At 34.7% G+C, this 22,458-nt stretch overlaps 1 protein-coding gene across 1 annotated transcript in view; it reads left to right on the top strand.

Moving 5' to 3' along the window:
* LOC129220737 (ankycorbin-like) overlaps window positions 1-22,458 on the top strand; it is an 88,607-nt gene that overhangs the window by 66,046 nt on the left and 103 nt on the right. Inside the window, exons 7-11 of the mRNA XM_054855167.1 lie at window positions 11,360-11,523; window positions 14,804-14,925; window positions 17,112-17,733; window positions 19,753-21,678; window positions 22,177-22,383. Coding sequence (XP_054711142.1) covers window positions 11,360-11,523; window positions 14,804-14,925; window positions 17,112-17,733; window positions 19,753-21,678; window positions 22,177-22,383 — 3,041 coding nt within the window. The remainder of the gene's footprint in view (window positions 1-11,359; window positions 11,524-14,803; window positions 14,926-17,111; window positions 17,734-19,752; window positions 21,679-22,176; window positions 22,384-22,458) is intronic.

Raw genomic sequence — 22,458 nt, 5'->3', positions numbered from 1 at the left:
AAAAAATTAAAAACGATATTTAAAGCTTTTCTTCTACACATAATTATTTTACATCATCAAAAAATAATATTCTCTTAACAATTCATTTATTTCGCTCAGCGTAAGTGTAAAGTCTCAGAATCTTTTTCTTTTCTTCTATCATGATCTCTTAATTTTGCTCATTGTTGTTTACAGTGCCGGATCTACGGGTCGTGTCACGGGCGGAATATTTTGAGGGTGATAAATTGTCATTAAGTTAAGTAACCAAGAAGAGTTTAGGATGACTAATAATTACCTTTTCAGGACTCCAATTTTAAAAGATTTAAGAAGAAAGCACTTTTAAACAATTTCTGGATGGTAACCCTTTTTCCTCTCTTGTCTAACATCACCAAAGAGAGCCTTAAAATGTGGTTTTAGGATTTGTGCTTTAAGAATTTCAGCATCCTCCTTCTCCTGCTATCAACAAAAATTGCTTAAATTTGAGTTTTTAGACCCTAAATTCCGGAGAAAACCCTTAATTTTTTAAAAATTTCAATAAAATTCGAAAGGAGAATGCCCACCTACTTCCCTAGCTTCTCAACATTCGGGGGAAAAGGCTCCAAAGCATCACTCTTTACCTAAAATTAGAACTAAAGATAGCCTGCGTCTTGAAGATTTTAGTTTCTAACATTCTGCGAAGCAACCCCCCCCCCCCCCCCCCCCCCCGATAACGTCTCCAGTGATAATCTAAAACCACGGTCTGAAACTTGAAGTCAGAATTGTTTGTGGGGGAGTTCAGACCCTCATCCCTTTCTCTAATCTTCCCACATAGCATAAAATTTTGTTTTCAGCTATACCATGGGTCGATCCCTCAAACCCTTTCCTCCCAAAGATAGCCTGAAATTGACTTCAGTTTTGAGCACAATTTCAGGAAAGAACCCCTTCCCCTTTCCTCTAAGAAACAACCAAAACTTTTTTTTTTTAACTTTGCCTAAAATTGTAATTTTTAGGTCAGTTTTGAAACTTTTCTGACCCAACGGAGCTTTTTCTCCTTCCACTAAGAAAGATCAACTAAAATTGCGTTTTTAAGACTTCAATTGGGAGAAATTTCTGAAAAGCAATCTATCGAAAAAATAAGATTTTTAATTTACCTGAGCGTTTAGAAAAGCTAAATATAAATAAAAAGAGAAATGTAGAGAGAAATTTAAACGATTTAAAGTACGGAAAGTATTTTTTTTTCTGGAATTTTTCTCACGGCGCGGGGCCTCCAGAAGTGCGGGGCCCGTAGCATTTGCTACTTCTGCTCTATGGCTAATCCGACCCTTGCAGACATACTAGTATTTAAATTGAAACATAAAAATAGCAAATCTTTATTCTCGCATCTGCTGTTCACAGGAGCTTGGCGAGAAGATACTCGCCAACAAGGCAAATGTACACAAAATGCTTAAGAGCCGTTAAAATAATTACTAGTTAAGTAAAAAGTGTTTTTATGGAACTAAAATGTTATTTGCACTCAAGATATACAATGTTTTATAACTTTTACAGGTAAAATAAGTACAAAAATTTAAAAATTTTAGGCAACTGTGGAATATGTACTCGTTGAATGCATATAAATGTTATTTTTTCTTTATTTAGAAGTAAAAAACATTTGTACATGCTAGAGAAAAGTTACTGGACCTCCTGGTGCGGCTTTTTCCTCACAGTTTACAATGCTAGAATACTGCACTATTACTATAAATCTAATTTTTCCCTTCTACAGTTAAAGGTTGTTATCATGAATGGCTTCAGCGGTTACGGTCAACTCGAAATTGCTCCCCAGGTCACATGGTACTGTTGCCGTATCGAGATAGTAGGGTTGCACTCTCTCCATCTATTCCTTCTCAATGCTTTAGACTAAATTGCATCGTATAACAACATGCGCTATTCTGACATCTATTGAAAATTTGTCACTGAGATTACCTCACCTCCCAAGACCGATTCCTTCACTTCCTTGTGCAGCATAAGTTTGAAATGTATTATGTATGTTGCAATTTTTAAATTACTTCAACGGTCTTTATCAAGTTTTAAAGTATGTTCTTCAAAAGCTTGATTTTATGAAACGGCGGTAATGATTTTATTAAAGGAAAGTTTTAAAATGTTTTGATATTGCAATGAATCGGTTCTTCAAGATTTTATTTTAAAAAGCGGAGTTTTTTATAAGTGGCGGTTCCTATATTTGTTCCCCCAAAAGCAACATGAAATCTAGTAGAGTTTATCCCAAAATATTTTTCAGCTGCAAAAAACTGTTCATTGACTTGAGCAAACCAAGATTTTGGAACATGGCTTTTACATAAGGGCACTGCAAGGCATTTCTCGAGAAAATGGTTGTACATTCTGAAAAACCCTTTCTGTATTCAATTAACGTTTCAAAAACAAATGGTATTAATTGCCAATCGGCATAAAGTCATGAGTTCAAAAGCGCATATCTTCATATATGTATATTAATAGCCAAAATGATCGATCGAATATCGCTCTGACTTCATCAACAATTCAAATTATCGTCTGGTTTGAAATTGTAAAGTTGGTCTATTTAGTATTTTTAGCATTTTTAGTATTAGTAACCCTGCGCAGCTAGAGGTAAAATGTTTTGATTGTTCGAACAGAAAGTATAGGGTAGACCGGGGCACGTTTACGCAGATTTTTTTCAATGAATTTTCTAAATTTTATGTTTTAACTTAGGCAATTTTAGACATTGCGGTTTTATGAAGCAGTTAATGAAGTCAAAATTGGTATATTCAGTTGTTGCTCAGTTTGTGTTTTTAACCGTTAAAAAAATTATTTTTGAGTCTAAGTCGGTTGCGTGAACTTGCCCCGGAAACGGGGCACGTTTACCTATATTTAATTTGACACCTAACGTGGTTCTGTTAGTGTTTTGATGAACATATGTCTCACCATCGTTAAAATAAATCAAATTTACTACAGACTGAATAGTGTATATAAAGTAATAAATTACTTTTAAATAAAAAAAAAACCGCCTTCAAAAATACCCAGGAACTAAAAAGCAAAAAACAACTGATTACATTTACATTCTATTTCCTACCCAAACATAGAAATGAAATCTATTTTACAATTCCAGTGCAAAAATCAACTAAACTAAACACCGAATTATAAAATAAACACTGGTTTAAATTACTATACGATGAATTATTTTAAATACCTAACTAATTATATACGATCTCTTAATTTTTAATAACCTTTTGAAGTCGGGGTCTCCTATAAACAACTACATAACGTAACTGACAGCCCACCGAATCCTGAATTAAACACTAATTTAACTATACGCGAAATTAGTCTTTAAACCTACTCAGTTACGTTAGGTAGTAGTTTATAGGAGGCCCCGACTTCAAAAGGTTATTAAAAATTAAGAGATCGTATATAATTAGTTAGGTATTTAAAATAATTCATCGTTTAGTAATTTAAATCAGTGTTTATTTTATAATTCTGTGTTTAGTTTAGCTGATTTTTGTACTGGAATTGTAAAATAAATTTCATTTCTATGTTTGGGTAGGAAATAGAATGTAAGTGTAATCAGTTATTTTTTGCTTTTTAGTTCCTGGGTATTTTTGAAGGCGTTTTTTTTTTTTAATTATTATTTTTATTTATTTAAAAGTAATTTATTTTTTGCTTTTTAGTGGTGTAAATAACACGGCGAGCGTCTCGGAGGCTTCCGACGACTGTGAATCAAGGCTTTTTCAAATGCGTAACTATGTACAAAAAAATTGTCTTCATCATTTGTTCAACTTTATCAAAGTTTGCTTTCCGAAAACAAATACAAGAGTCACTAAAAAAAAACGAAATCGCTTTAAGTTGTAATTTGTAAAATTGCAAATTTTAGAATTGCAATATTGTAAATTGTAATTTATGTTTCGCAATTAGTGTCATGTAACTCGTGATAAAAGTCGCATGTTTCTTCACATGGCCCAACTATAGATGAAGATTAAAAATTCCACTAGAATGAATTTTATGTTTGCTTCAGAGAATATTTAATTCAAAATTTTCATTATCATTACTCTTAATAAAATATATTTTTAGTACTTTCTTTAACTATAGGTAAAGAAAGTATAAACCTTTGTTTTATGGCCTTTGTTTATCAATGGGTTTTATATTTAATTGTTTGTGAGGGAAATTGCATGAAATTTATTGTTTTACCCTTAACTTTTACCTAAAGAACAAATAGGGTAAATCAAAGATTTGGAACCTAAGTTAGACCACCCCTAAACAAAACCACCACTAAACAAAACAAAAAAAATCATAATAACCGGTTCACTAAGTGAGACGATATACAAAGTTAATAAAGTACAAATCGATTTAAATGTGAGTATGATATTTGAAGAGCTCCTTCAATTTCATCAAGCCTGAACTTGATTAACATTAGACCGCCGAGGAACTATGCTGTATCAAACAAAAAAGAAAAAAGACTTTTCCTTATCGGTACAGGCAGGGGCGTGCACAGAAATTTTGGAGCCCATCACAAATGACTTTTCCGGGCCCCTCTCCATATAGTTTACCCCTATATTTCACCGTTAGTTACAAAAATATTGGGCCCCCTCTAGGCTCGGGCCAACAGGTGTCCCTTCCCCCTCCCTGTGCACGCCCCTGGGTACAGGCGTCTTCGAGTATTTATGGAACATTGTACAAAGGAAAAACAAATCCGACGAGTTCAGAACCTCCTCCTTTTTTTGAAGCCTGCTAATTAATATAACCCTAATTTCAAATTGAACTGGCGGCGTCGTGAAATAGTAAATCCAGAATATTGATTAAATTTCAGAAATCATACACAGTTATAATGTATTTTATTAAAATAAAAAAGTTAAATCGTGGGGGAGGGGTGTTCTGTATTCAATTCCCCTCAACTGAACACTAAATATATTTAAAAATTGGAATATTGAATAAAGAACTTTATATTTTAGTGCCTAAATAAATTTATTTATTAGTAAATAAAATGTTAAGATAATTGATTCAGTTATTAAAGTAGCAAAATATATTTAATTTACTGTTTTGCTACGCAATAATAAATACATTAGTAACACCTATAATAAAAAATTACCATGCGGCGCAGCGTTGCGAAAATTAATCATCCATGTGCCGCGAGAATTAAATATCGTTTAAGAGAAAGCCAAAACCTTAGGTGTGAAAATACACCGATCACAGCAACACCACGTGACCATGACGTATGAAATTTAAAGTTTCTTCGATTTCTCCGGGACTCCTTATCAGATACAGACCAAATTACAATGGGGCCATCTGGGAAGTATAGCCTTCCAAACAAAAAAAATATTTCAAATCGGTCCAGTAGTGTTGGAATAATTCGAAAACACACATAAAAAGCCGCAATACGAAATCATACCCTCCATGTTTGAAGTAGGTTAAAAACTGAACGGGCATGAAGACAGCACAACATGATTGTAAGTTATTAGATACTAATTTGTACCTCTATTAAAAATTAAATGGTGATTTTCAAAACTTAATAGCCTGAAAATACTAATAAGTTTTGATACAGTTGGGAGCGAAAAAAGCGTCAGGCCACGTTTAGAAGTAAGATGCTAAGAACGTGCGTAAAGATGCACAGACTGTGATAAAAACAATAGCTTATGTAATCAATGTCTATAAATTAGTGGAAATATTAAAAAGGGGGGAAAATACTAATGATAGTTACTTTGTTTTATTTTCTCTTACTTATATACATTACTGAATAACAACAACTTATTTTAATGTATTTACGGTACATTAATACATTCCTTCAATGTCTACTCATGAAGTTGTTGCTTACGGAAAAGAATGATCTTTTTTAACATACATCAAGCTTTAAATTCTGTGTTTGTAGTTCTTTGAACGGATGTTAAATACTGACTAACTTTCTCCAAGTATTAGATTTTGTATGTCTTGCTGAAAGGAGTTTGATTCATACTCTTGGCACTCGGCAGAGTCACAGCAAGAATTATGCTTTGAACGACCAGAACGGAGGATCGAGAGTTCAAGGAAAAATGACTATCAAACAGCCTTTCAACTAAGTCCGACACTATTTTCTAAGATCTGATAAGGAAAAGGAATTTTAGAAAACAAGTTTTGAGTGACTAGTTAACCGGGTAAAATTAAATTTGGTGACTAGTAAAGGAAGATCATTTTACATTACTGTGAATGAGACCTTTTCGGGACCAAAGAAAAACGACCAGTTAAACGAAGTGACCACTTAACCGGTCGACTACTTATTGAGGTTTTACTGTATTTGTTTTTTCTTAACTAAGTATTATTTATTCACAATAAGCTTCAAACCATTCAACTCAAAATTTACTCGACTTAGTAGAAAAGAAATTATTCTTTCTGCATGCTAGACCGGAACTCGACTGATGCTCAAAATCTTGTGAGGATATTTGCTAGGTAGCAGCATCAATATGTCATGACTGTAGGGCTCTCCAGTTATAATTCGTTTTGAAAAAAGGGCACTGCGTAAACGTGCCCGGTCTACTCTAATCAAATCAAAAACTCGTTTTTGTACATGCCTACGTAAGCTCTTTCTGGTAAAGTTAATTCCATACAAAGTCACTTGTCGGATTCAAATTTCTCCGTGGAGTATAGTGTTCAATCTAAAGAAAAATGTATTTCGATTTTTAATAATAACTTTTTTTGATTTCTTGAGCTAAAACTATACTTAGAATCTGTAATTTTCTCGAATAACGCTTTAAAACATTTTTTTTGGAAGTAATAATGAATTTGCGACTGGTCAACACACTGCCAATACCGCTGAAGCCTCAAACTTGAAATTTGGCAAGCATGTCCACATCTCTACATAGTACAAAATGAAGTCCCACAAAAGCGTCTGTGTGTTTGAACTCGCAAAACTCGAGAACTACCCGGCCGATTGCGCTAAAATTTTCACAATTTGTTCCTTTAAGTCCTGAAAAGGTTTGCAAACCAGTTCGAATAAAATTCGATGAATAGTTCTTTTTTTATTCCAATTTACGTCCAATTTTCACATAAATTCTCAAATATGGGGAGAAAAATTACTTACACATACTAATATTACATATCGTTAGAAAGGGTAGAATTTTCCACGTTCTACGCAATTTGTTTCAATGCTCTTACTTTATTACAGCAGGAGTTATTTGCGTTTTTAGCTCGAATTTGTTTAGGCTTAGCTGAAATTTAGGTACTACTTTCTTCATTAAATAAATCAATAAAAAGTGAAGGAATTGTCTCACAGCTTTCCTTTTGACGCCATTGGGAAAAAGCGACCTTTTTTACTCCAGATCTAACTCGACCTATGGTCGCAAAAAATAAGCTTTTATCTCGAAAGGAAAAAAAGTTACAAGCCTTTTTAAATCGAGTTTCAGAAATCTCGATTTCATTCAAATTGTGAACCAGTTTCTTTCGCATTTTAATTCTTTAAACTTATTTTATTTTGTGTTTCCATGGTTACGCATTTTAAATCCATCTTTCTAGATTTAATTTCTTAAAAGTATTTTAATATAAGTCATTGCTTAGAAAGGAAATCATGATGTTTAATTTATTTTTTACGCCTGATTGTTGAATATACGTCACTTGACACAATTTTTATTTTCAAGGTGGACCGGGCAAAGCCAGGCAACGCAGCTAGTGATTACTAAAGTATCCACTAAAAAAGGATTTTTCGAAATATCAATCTTAGTTCAGAAGGAATTAATTAAAACCCCTTAATTTCTGCGAAAAAAAACCTTTAATTGAAATTTAAGTCCCTTATTTTCGAAGGCTTTCCTCCATTCAAATCATTATTCAGTACTTCATCTCAACTTTTGATCGATAGCGAATTTTAAATTTGATATTGTTTTTGTTTCTTATGTGATTCTTCGAGGCTTTTCTCAAGTCAAATAATAATGTTTCTGGCTTTCGCTTTCACAAAACTGGAAACGTAGTTTTTCAGAATATCATCACAGATGAAATACATAAAGCATTTAAGTTTTATTTCACATCGTAAAAGTAAATGATAAAAATCAATGTCTTGAGATAACAATTATATACAAGCACAAGTTAAGCAAACAACAAAACAGTTTACTAGATTATTTATATATTATATTAGGTATGAAAACTATAAAAAAATAACTTTCAACTTGAATCATGAAATGTTTTCCTTAGCCCCTTATTACCCGACTGCGCTTGCGCGACGTAAAGGAGGGTAATGTGTTTATGAGTCTATGTATGTATATTTGTTCCTATGTGGCGTTATACAGGCTAAACGCCTTGGCCGATTTTCATAAATATTACGTCAATTGATTTGTCTTAACCGTGGGAGTGTCACTAAACACATGACAGTAATCAAAATTCACCATATCAACAACCAGTCGCTATATTGTCAGTTCGGAATCGTGTCGCACGCTACCTGCGTGGTGAGACAAATGCAGGTAGCGTTTTCGCTGCCTGAATTTTTTGTCCACTACGTCTACTAATTCGATTTTCATCTCTAACATGTGGCATTTGTTTTTGTCGTGATTCAGGGTACTGCGTTTTGCGACGTGTACTGTCTTGACGGGCTTTATTAGTTTTGGGAGAACCATTTGACTGACGCTTTTTTTGTGCTGTTAGTATAGCTGTGGTTGACTAAAGTTCGCGCTGCATTTTTGCTAAAGGTCAAGCATATGTAGTTTTAAGCCGACTAAGATCCCTAGAGGGACTAATAATCAGTAGTTTAGACCACCGGAAATTACTTAATAACCTTCACGATATAAACTTTCTCAATAAAATGACAAGATTGCGAAATTTTTCGTCTTATGATCATAATAACTAAGTCAATGAAAATTAACTAAGAAGGGTAAAATAAAAAATAATTATTAAATAAAAACAAAAAACCCGACTGCATAAAAACTAAAAAGAAAAAAATATAATCCCAGTAATTTAGAAATTTTATTAAGTACTAGCTGCGTTGCCCGGCTTTGCTCGGTCTACCTTGAAAAAAAAACCATTGCGTCAAGTGACGTATATTCAATAACCAGGATTAAATGAAAGAAAAAAAACATCATGCAAAATTTTCTCGCCAAACAATGACGACTGATACTAAAATAATTCGAAGAAATTAAAATAAAATGAGAAAGATGGATTTAAAAGGTGTAACCATGGAAACACAAAATAAAATAAGTTTAAGAATTGAAAATGAGAAAGATGGAAATATAAACAATGGATTCAAAAAGCATTACCGTGGAAACGCAAAATAAAATGGTTGAAAACTTGAAAAGAGAACAGATTTTTGAACTTCATTTAATTCGCTTGTAACTTTTTTTTCTAATGGAGATAGAGGGTTAAACTTTCGACCTAAGGTCGAGTTAGATCTGAAGTAAAAAATGTCGCTTTTTCCAGTGCTTTCAAAAAGAAAACTGTGGGACGATTCCTCCACTTTCTATTGATAAATTTAGAGAAGAAAGTAGTGCCTAAATTTCAGCTAAGCCTAAACAAATTCGAGCTAAAAACGTAAATAACTCCCGCCGCAATTAAGTTAGAGCATTGGAACAAATTGCGTAGAGCGCGGAAAATTCTTCCCTTTCCAACGATATATAATATAGCAAAAATACCCGGCGTTGCCTGGGTCAGTAATAATTATTAGAAAAAATCGTTACTTGCTTTTGTTTTTTGTTTTAAGTAAAAAAATTTAAAACACATCTTTTTGACGTGATTAAAAATCGAGTTTCATCCTTACCCATAAAACTAAAATAGCAATAAGTATAAAGAACAAAGTAGTATTGATTTAGAAACGAAAGCACTATATTTAAGCATATACAAATTTAAAAAACATGAAATTAATCTTCTCATGTTTAAAAAGATTAATCTGTTGATACTTTTTTTTAACATGGAGTCTAAAACCTTCTCTGTATGGCTAATTAAGTACGAAGTGATTAAAAAAAAGTAGCTGCGCTCGTAATCCCCTTATACTTGCTTTAGTTATTTCGGGAAATTTCAATCATTGTGGCTCTTGGTGCGATTTTACCGAATTTGCGAAAGTCGTTTCGAGGTACCTTCGATGATGCTCCCCCATTCTTTCCTTACTTTGTAAAACGATATGATATTAATTTTCGTTACAGAGATATCGTCGCCAGATGCTGAGATATTTTTGGTCACCATAAAATGGCGCTAAACAGTTTCATCCGAAATGTTACCAAAATAAGTAATAAAATTTGGTGATTGTTTGAAATTGTGCAAAAAGAAAAATTAATGGAAGTTTTTGTGCTGTTTATGGATTTGCCTAATTTAGTTGCTGGATTATTTAACACAGTAAAAAAAGTCTTGAAAATTCTTTGATTGGCGATATTTTGTTTACATGGTGAAAGCTGAGAAACATTATGACGTAGTCTTCGGCTTCAAAAACAGCAACGTTGAAAAAAACTGCCAAATGCATCAGCTACGGAAATCTTTCTGCAAAAATTTTGGCGATCTGCTGGTTGTTTGGATAATGAGTAAGTGTTCAATTAGCATAAATAATAATAAAAACCATTAATTACATTAAAGTTCCGTTTGAATGGAAAATCATCAGCCAAATCATGTATTTTTTGCCAATCTTGTGCAAAAATCTTACTTCAAGATTTGACTTGAGAAAAGCCTTGAACAATCACGAAAAGCAAAGAAAGTCAACAATACAACAATTGTCGCTATCGACAGGGAGTTGAGATGATACACTAAATACTGTATTGAGTTGAGGAAAGCCTTCGAACATGGATCTAAAAAGCTCATAACTCGTTTTTTATTCTACTTAGAAATTTCGAACAGGTGCCATCTTCAGCAGAAAAATCAGAGCTTTCGATGGACATATAATGTAAATATGTGCAAGTATTTTTTCATCCCAATATTAGAGAATTTATACAAAAATTGTGTTTTATTGCCCCCGTAAGGGGGTTTTGCCCCCCATAACGGGACGAAAACTACCCTATGTGTTATTCTGATGCATAAGCTATATTATTGTAAAGTTTCATCAAAATCCGTTCAGTAGTTTTTGCGTGAAAGAGTAACAAACATCCATACATCCATCCATACATCCATACATCCATACAGACAAACTTTCGCATATATAATATTAGTAAGATTCCCGTACCCGGCATTGGTCGGGTAAAGAAAATCAATACTTTAAAAGGATCGTTAATGACAGTTAAGGATCGATTAAGGACAAGGACATAGATATATATAAAGAGTCCAGGGGCCACGGGACCCTTCCAAAATTAGAAAAAATATAGGTAATAAGTAGTTTTTATAGGGGATTTTCGTAACTAGGTGCACCAAGCACTGCTATCCCCTGCTACTTCCATTACCCGAGCAATGCCTGATACGGGAATGATAGTTTAGTATATAATTCTATTGTCTTTATCGAATACTTTAATCGAGTGTTTTTTTTTCTTTAATGGTTTTACAGATCTTGTCCAATGGCTACTGCAGCAGTGTCCTCGGGCAGTGAATGCGACAAACATAAATGGAAGAACACCTTTGCACATCGCAGCTCAACGAAACAATGTGGAAATGTGCGAAATTTTGATTGATTATGGTGCTTTTGTAAACCCACTTATGGTTAATGTCAAAGTAAGTACTAAACAAGCCAACCATAAAAAACTTTTTTTCTTCAAAATACCCTGAACATTTTTTATGGTGTTGCATATATATATCCTCATGTAAATAACACATTATTTGTATACACATTATTTATATGAGGATGACATTTGTTGAAAATGTTTCATTCTGCACCGACCGTTACGTGAAGAGAAACAGAGTGCGAATTCATAAATTGCACGCACAGTTTCGGAGCTACCATGCGGATCTCATCAGTATTTCTTTACAGCATCTCTCGAATTGCAAGCTATCTTTGATGACGTTGAGGTAAGGGTTAGATTTCACGGACTATCCCCTATAATTTCACGGAAAAAATTTGGTAGTGCCCTCCCGGAGAAAGTCAACTGCTCTTCCAGAAGAAAACTCAACTTGTATTAACACATACATAAAACTATTTTTAAAAAAATGAATTTAAAAATATCAAGAGAATCAATTAGGTAAATATAGGAAAATGATAATTAGAAAATTTATCGGGGAATGAGGCATTAACCTGACCTAAAATTGTATTTTTTGGACGTCAACTTCGGAAGACGTCTGGAGCACAGTCTGAAACCGTCCCTTCTTTTAACGTAATCGAGGATCACCAACAGCTGCGTCGCTTAGGACTTCAAATTCCAAAAAATATCCCAAAGAAGAGTCTTGAACGCCAACATTTTTTCCAACATTATTAAAAACTGCCAACAATTGCGTTTTTCAATTTCAGAAAAACTCTTGGAAGAGTTCGCGAAATCCATGCCTTACCTTCTTAACGTCATCAAATATGGCTTACAATTGCGTATTTAGGACTTCAATTACGAAACAAATTCCGAGAATCTCATCCCTTTCCTTAACGCAATGAAAGATGGACTAGAAATGCGTATTTAGGACTTTTTTTCAAAATATTTCCAAGGAGAGTCCCTTTCCTGATTGTTCTCATAGATGGCCCTTACAAAATTTTAGTTTTATGGGCTTCAACTTCAGAAAAACTCTTAGTCGGAACCAGTAAACTACAGCCCTTTTCTTAAAGTCATCAAAGATATTTTACAATAGCTTTTTCCTTGCTATTAAAATCAAAAATTTGAAGCGACTGCCCTAAACCCCATCACTTTCTCTAACGTCATCAAGAATGACTAAAGATGAGGTTTAAAACTAAAAGTTTTTTTAAAAGCCGGAGTAAGTTCCAAAACCACCAAGGCCGGATACAGACTACTACCATTTTAGGAGGGGGCATGCCAAACAATGCCCCCCTCCCCCCATGAACGAACTCTCGGTTTTAGACACGAAAGATTTAAGAAACTGCATGGGTGTCAATAAAAGTCTCCAAATCAATAGTTACTTTCAAAAATATTAAAGAACCGAAAGGACAGTTGAAAACGTTTACATTTTTTCAGACAGTGTTTGAACACGCTATGGACGGATGCTATTGTTGATGGTTTAGGGGGGGGATGACCCTCCCCTTGTATCTGCCACTGAAAACCACCAGGGCCCTCGCTAGCCGAGACGGGCCCCTCCCCCAAAAGTAAAATTTATACTACTTCGGTTCCGAGCTGCTCTTTTAGTTCTGGACAAGGCTGACATGACCTCTCGTCGACCCTGCAAACCACATCCCATCCCCTAACACCATCAATGGTGACTTGTATTTGGGTTTTCAAGACTTTAATTTTAAAAAAATCATAGTAAATCTTAAACCACATTTCAGTTCTAAATACCATCAAAGACAGCTTAAAATTGCATTTTTAGGACATCAATTTCAGAAAAAATCATATAAACAGTCCCGAACTTCATCCTAACGTTATCAGAGATTACCTCAAATTGAGTTTTAACACTTCAGTTTTAGAAATACTCTGGGAGAGATTCAGTGAGTCCCACCCCTCCCCTCAACGCCATCAAAGATGGATTACAATCACGTCTATAGAACTTCAATTAGGAAAATTTTTAGGGGAAAAGTCCTGAACACCATCCTTTTCTCTAACGTCAACAAAAATGGCGTAAAATTTACGTTTTAGGACCAAAAAAAATAATTTTATATGATCTTCGTTTATGTTACAAAAGAGAGGGCTCTCCTTGGAAATTTTTTCCGAATTGTAGTCTTAAAAAAGCAATTGGGGCATACCTCGTAACACTTTAGTGATAAAGGTCGAAACTTTGTACAAGAAGTTTTTCGAAATTCCAAAAACTCAAATTTTAGACGATCTTAGCGGTCATTAAATGGGGTTCGGGAGACTCTCCTCACTAAAGTTTTCTAAATTGAAGTCTAAAAATAAGCAATTATACAACACCGATGACGTTAAGGTAAAGGAAGGGTGGGATTCATTCCTCCGGAATTTTGTAGAAGTTTCATAAAAAATAAATAAATAAATAAATAAATAATAAATAAAAACTTATTTTGAGACGATTTTCCATGATGTTAGGAGGTGAAGATTTGGAAATTAGTAAAAGGTCAAAAAAGTGAAATCGAATGCCCCCTCCTTGAATACTTTCTGGATCCGTCCTTGCCCTAACGTCATTGAAGATGGTTTACATTGCCGTTTCCACGACTTCCGTTTCAAAACATTTCCTGGCGTAGGCCCAAATCCTACCCCTTTTGCTAACTTCATCAAAGATCACCTACATTTGCGTTTTAAAGACTTCAATTTGGAAATTTCTCGGGGGGTTCGATCCCGAATTCCTTTTAACATCTTCACTTCAAAGATGATCTAAATTGAGTTTTTTTTGAAGGGGAGAAGAACGGTCCCCTTCCTTAAACCTTAACCCCGCCTTTAAACACGCCCATACCTTCCAATGCTCAGCTGCCGGAGCAAAAGTCCTGGAAGAAACACTGATCCTGATTACTAAACGGCTCGAGAAGCTTGAGCTTCCCCTCAAGTTTTCAGAGGATCCAAAAATGGTTGAAAAACTATGCTAAAAAACCTCCAGTTTCTGCTCTTAATGGCATTTTTAACGAGATTTCAAACATTAGAACTGGGTCGCTAAAGTGTTTTGGGAGTTTTAAACAAGAGGACACACAGCTATTTCAGCAATGAGAAACCAATGTGTAGTGACAGCATGAGTCGAACAAAAATCTACATCGATCCATATCCGTTGTGATTGACAGACTCATGTGATTGACACTGAACTGTTGTGAGTACATAAGGTACTTTACTGCAGACTCAACTAGCAGGAGATACATTTTTAAAATTTCCAATCTCTGATCGCTTTGAGCTTTTCACTCATTAAATGACTCCAAGCCTTATGGGTTTCACTTACTATACCAATTCTATTTCTCAATTTCTAGGGATTTTTGATGAGCCCCCTAGATGCAGCTGTTTACCAAGGAAACCAACGTTGTGCAAAGTACCTTCAACTCCATGGCGCTGTTCCTGCTACGAAAGTCCTCGAAAACAACGAGATTAACAAGTAATATAAAATTGACGCATCTAAGTTTTAATTAATTCAACAAAGGGATGTAAGTACCAACATTTTGAAGATAATCAGTACAAATGGTAGGAGAAACTCCTCTATTTCTGGGCAGGAGATGGTACTAATTGCTCTGGTAGGTGCTGCTATATCAGAAAGAAAAAAAATCAATGAAAGCCTACCTAGGATCTGAAACGCGTTTTACTCGAAACTTTAAAAAGTCTACTTACATCCCTTTGCTTCTCACTGCCACATTTGGTTACGACAAATTGTGTTCGATTCGTTAAAACGTACATTTCTGATTCTTACTGTTTAAAACAATCATTAAAATAATTTTTGACTCGAATCTGACGATAAAACAAGCACCAAAAGTTCATAAATGTGCGTTCTTGCATTTGCACATGCAAAGCAGAGAAATGGAAACTTTTCACTCCGGCTCTTAACGAAAAAAGGTACTAACTGTTTTATTTCATTTCATATATCTTTGTTGGTGACCAACGTCATCAAAAGGAAATAAAAATGTATCAATGGATATGTCCAGATCCGGATTTATATGTTTGAGGGCCTCTAACACAGAACTGTGTAAATAAAAGTTATGATGGGCAGATTTGCATCTCCCCGGAAGCCCCTATAGTCGTTGGGGTCCCTCGTAATTGCGACGTGGTAATTCTGCCACTGTCAATGCATGGTACTATATGACCTGAACTTTAACAAAAGAAATTTTCCTAAAACGTTAAGTGTAGGATTGAAAGAGTAAACGAGAATTCTGCTAGTTACAAAATTTTGATTTATGAATGATATTTGATATTTGTTCATTGTTGAATATTTATTTTTGAAAATCATGTTTGACATCCAATGCTTTTTAACCTTGAAAATAATCGGAAGATTGTGAAATAGTTTTTCAGAAAGACTAAACGTTAGATCGAACAAATTAAAGGTGGTGAAACGTGATGTGATAAATGACTTCAAAAGTACGTTCATTATATTTTCATTTTTCAGCTATTAATCAATAGCCTGTAACTACTCAAAATAAATTTCTTTTTAGTACTCAGAAAGATTCTATTTTTCGACTTTAAAAATAAAATATGAAGCATTTTGTAATTTAATTAAAAAAAAAAAAACTTCGATGTCTGAAATTTCATAAAATGAACTGTCAACTAACTCCGTATGTTTTGTAACAAAAAAATTCTTTAAGCTGATATTGAAGTGTACTCAAACAAACTAGATTGAAAAAATGCTGAAAGTTGAAAGTCTCGTGTAAAATGCATCGTTAAAATTAACATATTTAAATTTCATTTAAGCTTGAAAATAATAATAGTAATAACCAATGTGAATGAATTTGATCCGCTTTTTACAGAATAAAATCATTGATAAATTAACGGAAATAAGTGCACCAAATATCAAATACAGTAGGAATGAAACCTCTCGTACATTTTGGCAAAATGTGAGTGGTATTGTCAAAGCACTTCCCTCGGTGTCATTTCACTGAACAGGATGCTGAATCTAATGTTCTTCTAAATCTACAGTCGTTTCATAAACTCTTTCACCAAATTCATTCACTATAGGTGGGGCAAATCTAACTTGGCAGAGTTTGAATGGTGCGATAAGGATCTGTGTTGCTTTCGCAATGCTGCCAAATGAGTTTTTCCTCAACTGTAATAACTTTTTTTCGTTCAAATGGCATTTAAAATTATTTTGAAAGAGTAATACATCACCTTCAAACATTTTTGTATTTAAAACTCTACTAAATCCTTACATAAATAATAGTCGATGATCGAGTAACCAGCGTGTTTCAACAATGAAACTCGCGTCACGGCATGGCAATTTGATAATATGTTTTGGTAATATTTAACAGGCAGAGAAAGGCTTTATTGTGACAAGGCTGAACTCGATCCGGTAAATTAACTGTTTTACTGGTAAGACTTTTACTGGTAGACTAAGGAAAACGAAGAAATTAAAACAATTAACGTTATCTACTGGAGTATAGGGTTGTTCCACTGGTGTTTGGGTTAAAGTTTCAACTACCAAGATATCACCAAACAGGCAATTGCTTCGTTCAAATGTAAAAAAATTTTCATACCATGACATTTCCTGTCATATCATGACGGGCGATTTTCTAGTATTGAAGTGACTTGTAATATTTTCTTTCGTTGCAAAAACTCATTAGTAATTTTTGTCTTTTGCAGAAATCTGCTGTTCTCGCTCGGCAACTATGCATTTAGTCAGAAAGAGAGATCCGACGAAGACATAGGCACAGCAACCACCTTCGACAACGCACGAATCCCTACAACGGACAGAACCGAAGAAGGTCATCTAGTACGCGATACGCAAACCAGAACGATTCGAGCGCAGCCAGCGCCCCTTCCACAACCAGAAGCCCCTTCTGAGTCCTTGCTGACAAACGTGACGTCAGAAGAAGTGACTGACACCTCTGTGCATATCCACCTGAGCAGGGACGACTTGTGGTCCCTTTGGGAATCCCTCATGCAAGAACTGACTTCGGAAATGTCTGAGGACAGGGATGGATCAGAAGCATCCCTTCCGTCCGGGGCATCAGATGGCAAACACCAGCAGAGGAGGAAAGCGGCCTCTGAGATTAAGCAGCTGAAACCCATCCTGACCAACGTGTACCTGAGGACATCCAGATCTCACCAGGGAGTGATTGCAGGCGAATCTTTGCTCGATAAAGGAAAGATTCCAAGAGAGAGTGAAGAAAGAATTCGGTTGCAAGCAGCGCAGGGTGATCTGAAGAAACATTCCCGTGCGACTACAGACCACTTTGATGAATCGCTTCCAACCGCTTTTCAGGTTAGTACCTTCTTCTTCGTTTCATTTGTTAAACATAGACGTTCTCTGACCGCAGAAGTCCGTTCTTCAACTGAGCCCAATCTCGTCTCACAGTCAGCAAAAACCAGTGTACCGTTTTTTTTCCATCTAGTAACATATTGAGTGATTATTGATATTATGTTTGGCATTTTACGTAAAAGGTTTTATCATTCTTGTTTACATGAGCAGACATCCAAATTGAAAAGTCAATAAATGTTGCTTCTTTTTATTTTTACACTTATCAGACTGATACATCAATGTCTAAAAAAAAATCAGAATTTCTACTGTATGGGTATTTTCAATCCGTTTTTATCTAAATACAATATAATTTATTTATTTTTTGAAATTTTTTCAGATTGCTAGTTCAAATCGAAAGCTTCTAAAAAGTGTTCCTGGGGTCAAGGGTGTTAGTTTGTATTAGTGAGGCAAGAGATATACCGCTCTAGTTATCTTATTATTACTCAATAATGTGACAAAAAACAAACATTCGTTCTTTGTACTCAGATTTAAGTAGTGCCATCTATTGGTTTACTGGATAACTAAAGTAGGTAGCCTGCTAGGTAGTTATTTATATTGGAATTTGGCGATTTCATTCTTCGAAAAAAATGCTGCAGAAAAGCAAAACGCTAACCACGTTGTAGCTTTTCGGAACATATGGAGTGGTGAGGTTAGAACGGCATAACGCGCACGAGTGCAAGAAATTAACGGAATTTTTCATTTTGAATTTCGAGAAGAATTTAAGGAAATATTACGTTTTTAAGAGCACAAAAAGTAATATTTGAAGAATGAAGATTAATGTAGTGCATATAGATGATTTTTAAGAATGTACGTTTGTGAAATGTTCACCTAAAACGTTATGAATATTTGAAACAAATTGTGAGTCTCGAATAAAAAAAAATACGCAATAAGTTTAACAAGGGCCGTGGTAGCCCGATCGGTAGAGTGTCGGATTCGGGGCCGGAGGGTCCTGGGTTCTAACCTCGATGGTCGAAGACCCACCGTCGTCATTAAAGGGGACTGGGCAACGTTAAATATGCTCGTGGTCTCAATGTCCTCCAAGTGAAACGATACCTCTGGGTGCTAGTACTAGGTAGCTATTAGCTCCTGAACTAGTTCTAAATTCTCATTAACAGTTCGATCCGGTGATGGTGCTGCCATCTATCGGTATATAAAATAATGGAGGCAAGGCACTTAGTATGCAGTCCTCGACATAAATACAGTTGTAGTCAGTTGCGACTCTGAATAGGAATAGGAAGTTCAACAAAAATCATTAACTTTTATAATACTATACCTTAACAGGGAATTTCCTGCGCATTATATCAAGTTTAAAAATGGAAAGAAATATAAACGAAGAATTAAACTATAACAGAGAGCAGTATGCAGTTTTACTCTGCTGATATATTAACATTATATTTGCTGTTAATAAAATGTTTTATCAGTCTCTTTTGTAAGGAAAGTCACCAAAACTAAAAAGGCAGTGAATGCGACATTTTTTCTAAATTTTACATTTATCAAACTTATACTAATATCAATCTTCAAAATTTTCTCCTGGAAAGATTTAAAATTTCGGTTACGTGGATTTCTTAAAAACAATTTTTGTCTAAATGGTTTAAATTGTTTTTTGAAATTTTCCACTTGCAGCAAATAAGAGCAAAACTCTCCTAGCTCTTGAATTGCTTCATTTCGACCTTCCTGATACTCAGGTGTCAGTATGAACATAAATTTTGAAAGGTTATGTACGTATTCCAGTTCTATGTTCAAATCCAAATTTTGCAACTCTATTAATTCTGACCTAGCTAAAATTTTGATTTATAAGATCGAACAATATTTTGAGACACTTATTAATGAAAAGTTTTTAAATATTTACGCAATCAGTATAACTATTAAGCTCGAATTATCTACTGAACTATCAAAACACTTAATCAAAGTCCACGCGAAAATTGCATTTTTGCAAAACTTTAATCATTAAATTACTTACTTAAACATGCATTCTTTTTGCAGGAAGAGAGTTTTGACAATCAAACAGAAGGAAATACCGCTTCCAGTCACTTCAGTGACACCGACAAAGAACGTCTTCAGATATCTTCAAATAAGAATCACAAAAGAAGGATGGATTTAACAGACAGCGTCGGCAGTGATACTGAGCACCGAAGTGCTGCTCTGTCAGGTGTAAAAGTAACAAGACTACGGAAGAAAAAGTCTGATGGTAGAGCATGGGGAAGAGAGCCAGATGAAAGTGAAACAAGCAGTGGACGTCCAGAACAAAGAGAAGCAAACCCGTACCTTAAGAAGTACTTTCAGAAGCAAGCTAAGGCGGCAGAATTGAGAAATTACTTGGAAGGGTATCCTGGAAAAGATCACTATGGTTTACCAGAAAATAGAGATTTGTACAGAAGTCATCAAAATTTGATGGATTTGAGAGAAAACCATGAAGACAGAACGCAGGAAACTGCCGAAGATATTCATCATCACCACCATTTTGAACATGGTTCTGAAGAAGAATGTGGAGCAGAAGGTGAAAAACATATTCCTGTCTTTCATGCAGAAAAGAAGGTTAGAAAAGTAGAAAAAGATGAAAAAACGGTTGATGATGATGAACATGAAAGTTTAAATGAAGATGCGAAGAGAGATCGTCGCAGAAGTTCAATTAAGTATTATAATAATTGTCATCGAATTCATCATAGAAGACATTCTAAAGAGCATCATGATATAAAGTATGTCTGCAGCGATTGCGCAAAAGCAAGTATAGAAGGATCTGAGAGAAGGAAAAAGAATTCTGAGTCACGTGGGGCAGACATACGTAAGGAAGAACGCTCTTATCTTTCAGATGACAAAGAACATAATAGTTCACCTGAAGTTCAAATACGGAGGACCAGTTCAAAACAGTTTCTAGAAGTTCCATCACAACAAGTAGTCATTAAAAGCAGGAGTAATAGCGAAGATAAAGAGAAAGACATTGATGAAGCTGATGTGAAACCACGACATCACCATCGTCATCACCATCGACACCGACGTCACCATCACCACCATCATCATCATCTAAAAGACGAAAGCGTTTTAGAAGATCATCATTCCCATCATAAACATAGAAGATACCATCACAGGAAAAGATCGCGTTATGCCACGGATGATTTCGGGAACATTCCAGAGCGTAAAAATTTGTCGGATGGTGAATTTCGTTTAGGAAAAGAAAGTATGTACTCGAGCCCAGACGATCATCGATCAAAGAGCGAGATGTCTACACTGCCACAAAACATAATTGATGATAACGAAATGGTTCCACTAAATTCCCGAAAGTCTAAATATACATTGGATGATGAAAGCGCACATAAAGATGAAGATAACGAAAGGGAAGATAGAAAACCTGATGATTCAAAACAGTTGAAAAGGAAGTCACACACAGAAGAATCTCTAAAAAATAATACAATTGAAAATGAAACTGAGATTGGTAGAGAAGATATCGAGGAAAACATAGGAGAAAAAGAAAAAGACGCTGCTTCAGGCAAAGCTGACAATAAAATTGTCCATAACGCACCTCAAACGAAGAATAAGAAAAGCTCTCCAGAAAGAAAAAAGAAAAATGCTTCACACAGCAGTTTGAAGACAACGCCCAAAAAGGAAAAAGTTCAAATGCCTTTAAAATTGACAAAGAGTCTTTCTGCTATTGGACAAAAATCGAAAGAAGATCAATCCTCAAAAAACAAAAGTAATTCAGCAAAAACCGAAAAAAATTCAGAACTTCCAAAAATTAAAGTGTCTTCAGTGGAAGAGGACATTATGACACCCGAAATCGTTTTTCCTCAGGATTCAAACAAAAGTAAAACCACTAAAAATGACAAAAGTGTCAAAAGTCAACAAATATTACAAGTTGATAAAGTAAGCGAGAAAGACAAAGAAATGAAAATAACTGCAGAAGAAGAAATAGAAGTAAGTAGCATTGAAAAAACAACGGCTGATTTCGAAAATTTAGAGGATACCTTAAAAGAAAGCTGTAACAAAAATAAAGATTTCTCAAACGATAATCACAATATCAGAGATAGTGAACAAGGTGCAACGTTCGAAGGTGATAAAACTGAAAAGGGTAACGATACCTCGAAAAGTGCCTACATTCAAAGCGATCAAAACAAATTAGGTGAAACAAAAAATGAATCTTTCAATCAAAAATTAAATACCGACAGTGAAAGAAAAAAGGAAATAAAACAAGCAAAACAAGAGCAGCCTACAACATTAGAGAAAAATGTACCAACTGAATCAAGAAAAACTAAACTTCAAATCGATGATTTGAATGAAACCTCCAGTATAGAAACTGAAAATAAGTTTGCATCAGAAGAAACCATAGCTAATGTAGAAAAAACATCTCACATTTCACCTGAAGTGGAAGTGAAAGATTTTTTAGACAATAGAGACCTTTCAAAAATATCACAGGAAGACGAAGTGCAATCTCAATCTGAAACTGAAAGAATTGATATCGGAATAGCTGCGGAAGAAGCAGTGAAAAATGAAGTACAGAACATAATAAGCATGGCAGAGTCTGAATTTAAAAAGATGATGGAAAATGTTGATGAAAATTCGGACATATGTTCTATTCACGAAGATGATTCCAAAATTGAGGGTGAAAGTTTGAAGCCACATGTAAAGTTTATGCAAGATGAGCAACAGGATATCCTCACATGCAATGAAGCAGAGGAGAACAGAAGAAATGATGTT

Source organism: Uloborus diversus, chromosome 4 (assembly GCF_026930045.1).
Source record: "Uloborus diversus isolate 005 chromosome 4, Udiv.v.3.1, whole genome shotgun sequence".
In the NCBI taxonomy this organism is placed as follows: Eukaryota; Metazoa; Arthropoda; class Arachnida; order Araneae; family Uloboridae; genus Uloborus; species Uloborus diversus.
Note: the sequence above shows the minus strand (reverse complement) of the source record. Positions and strands in the feature narration are given on the sequence as shown.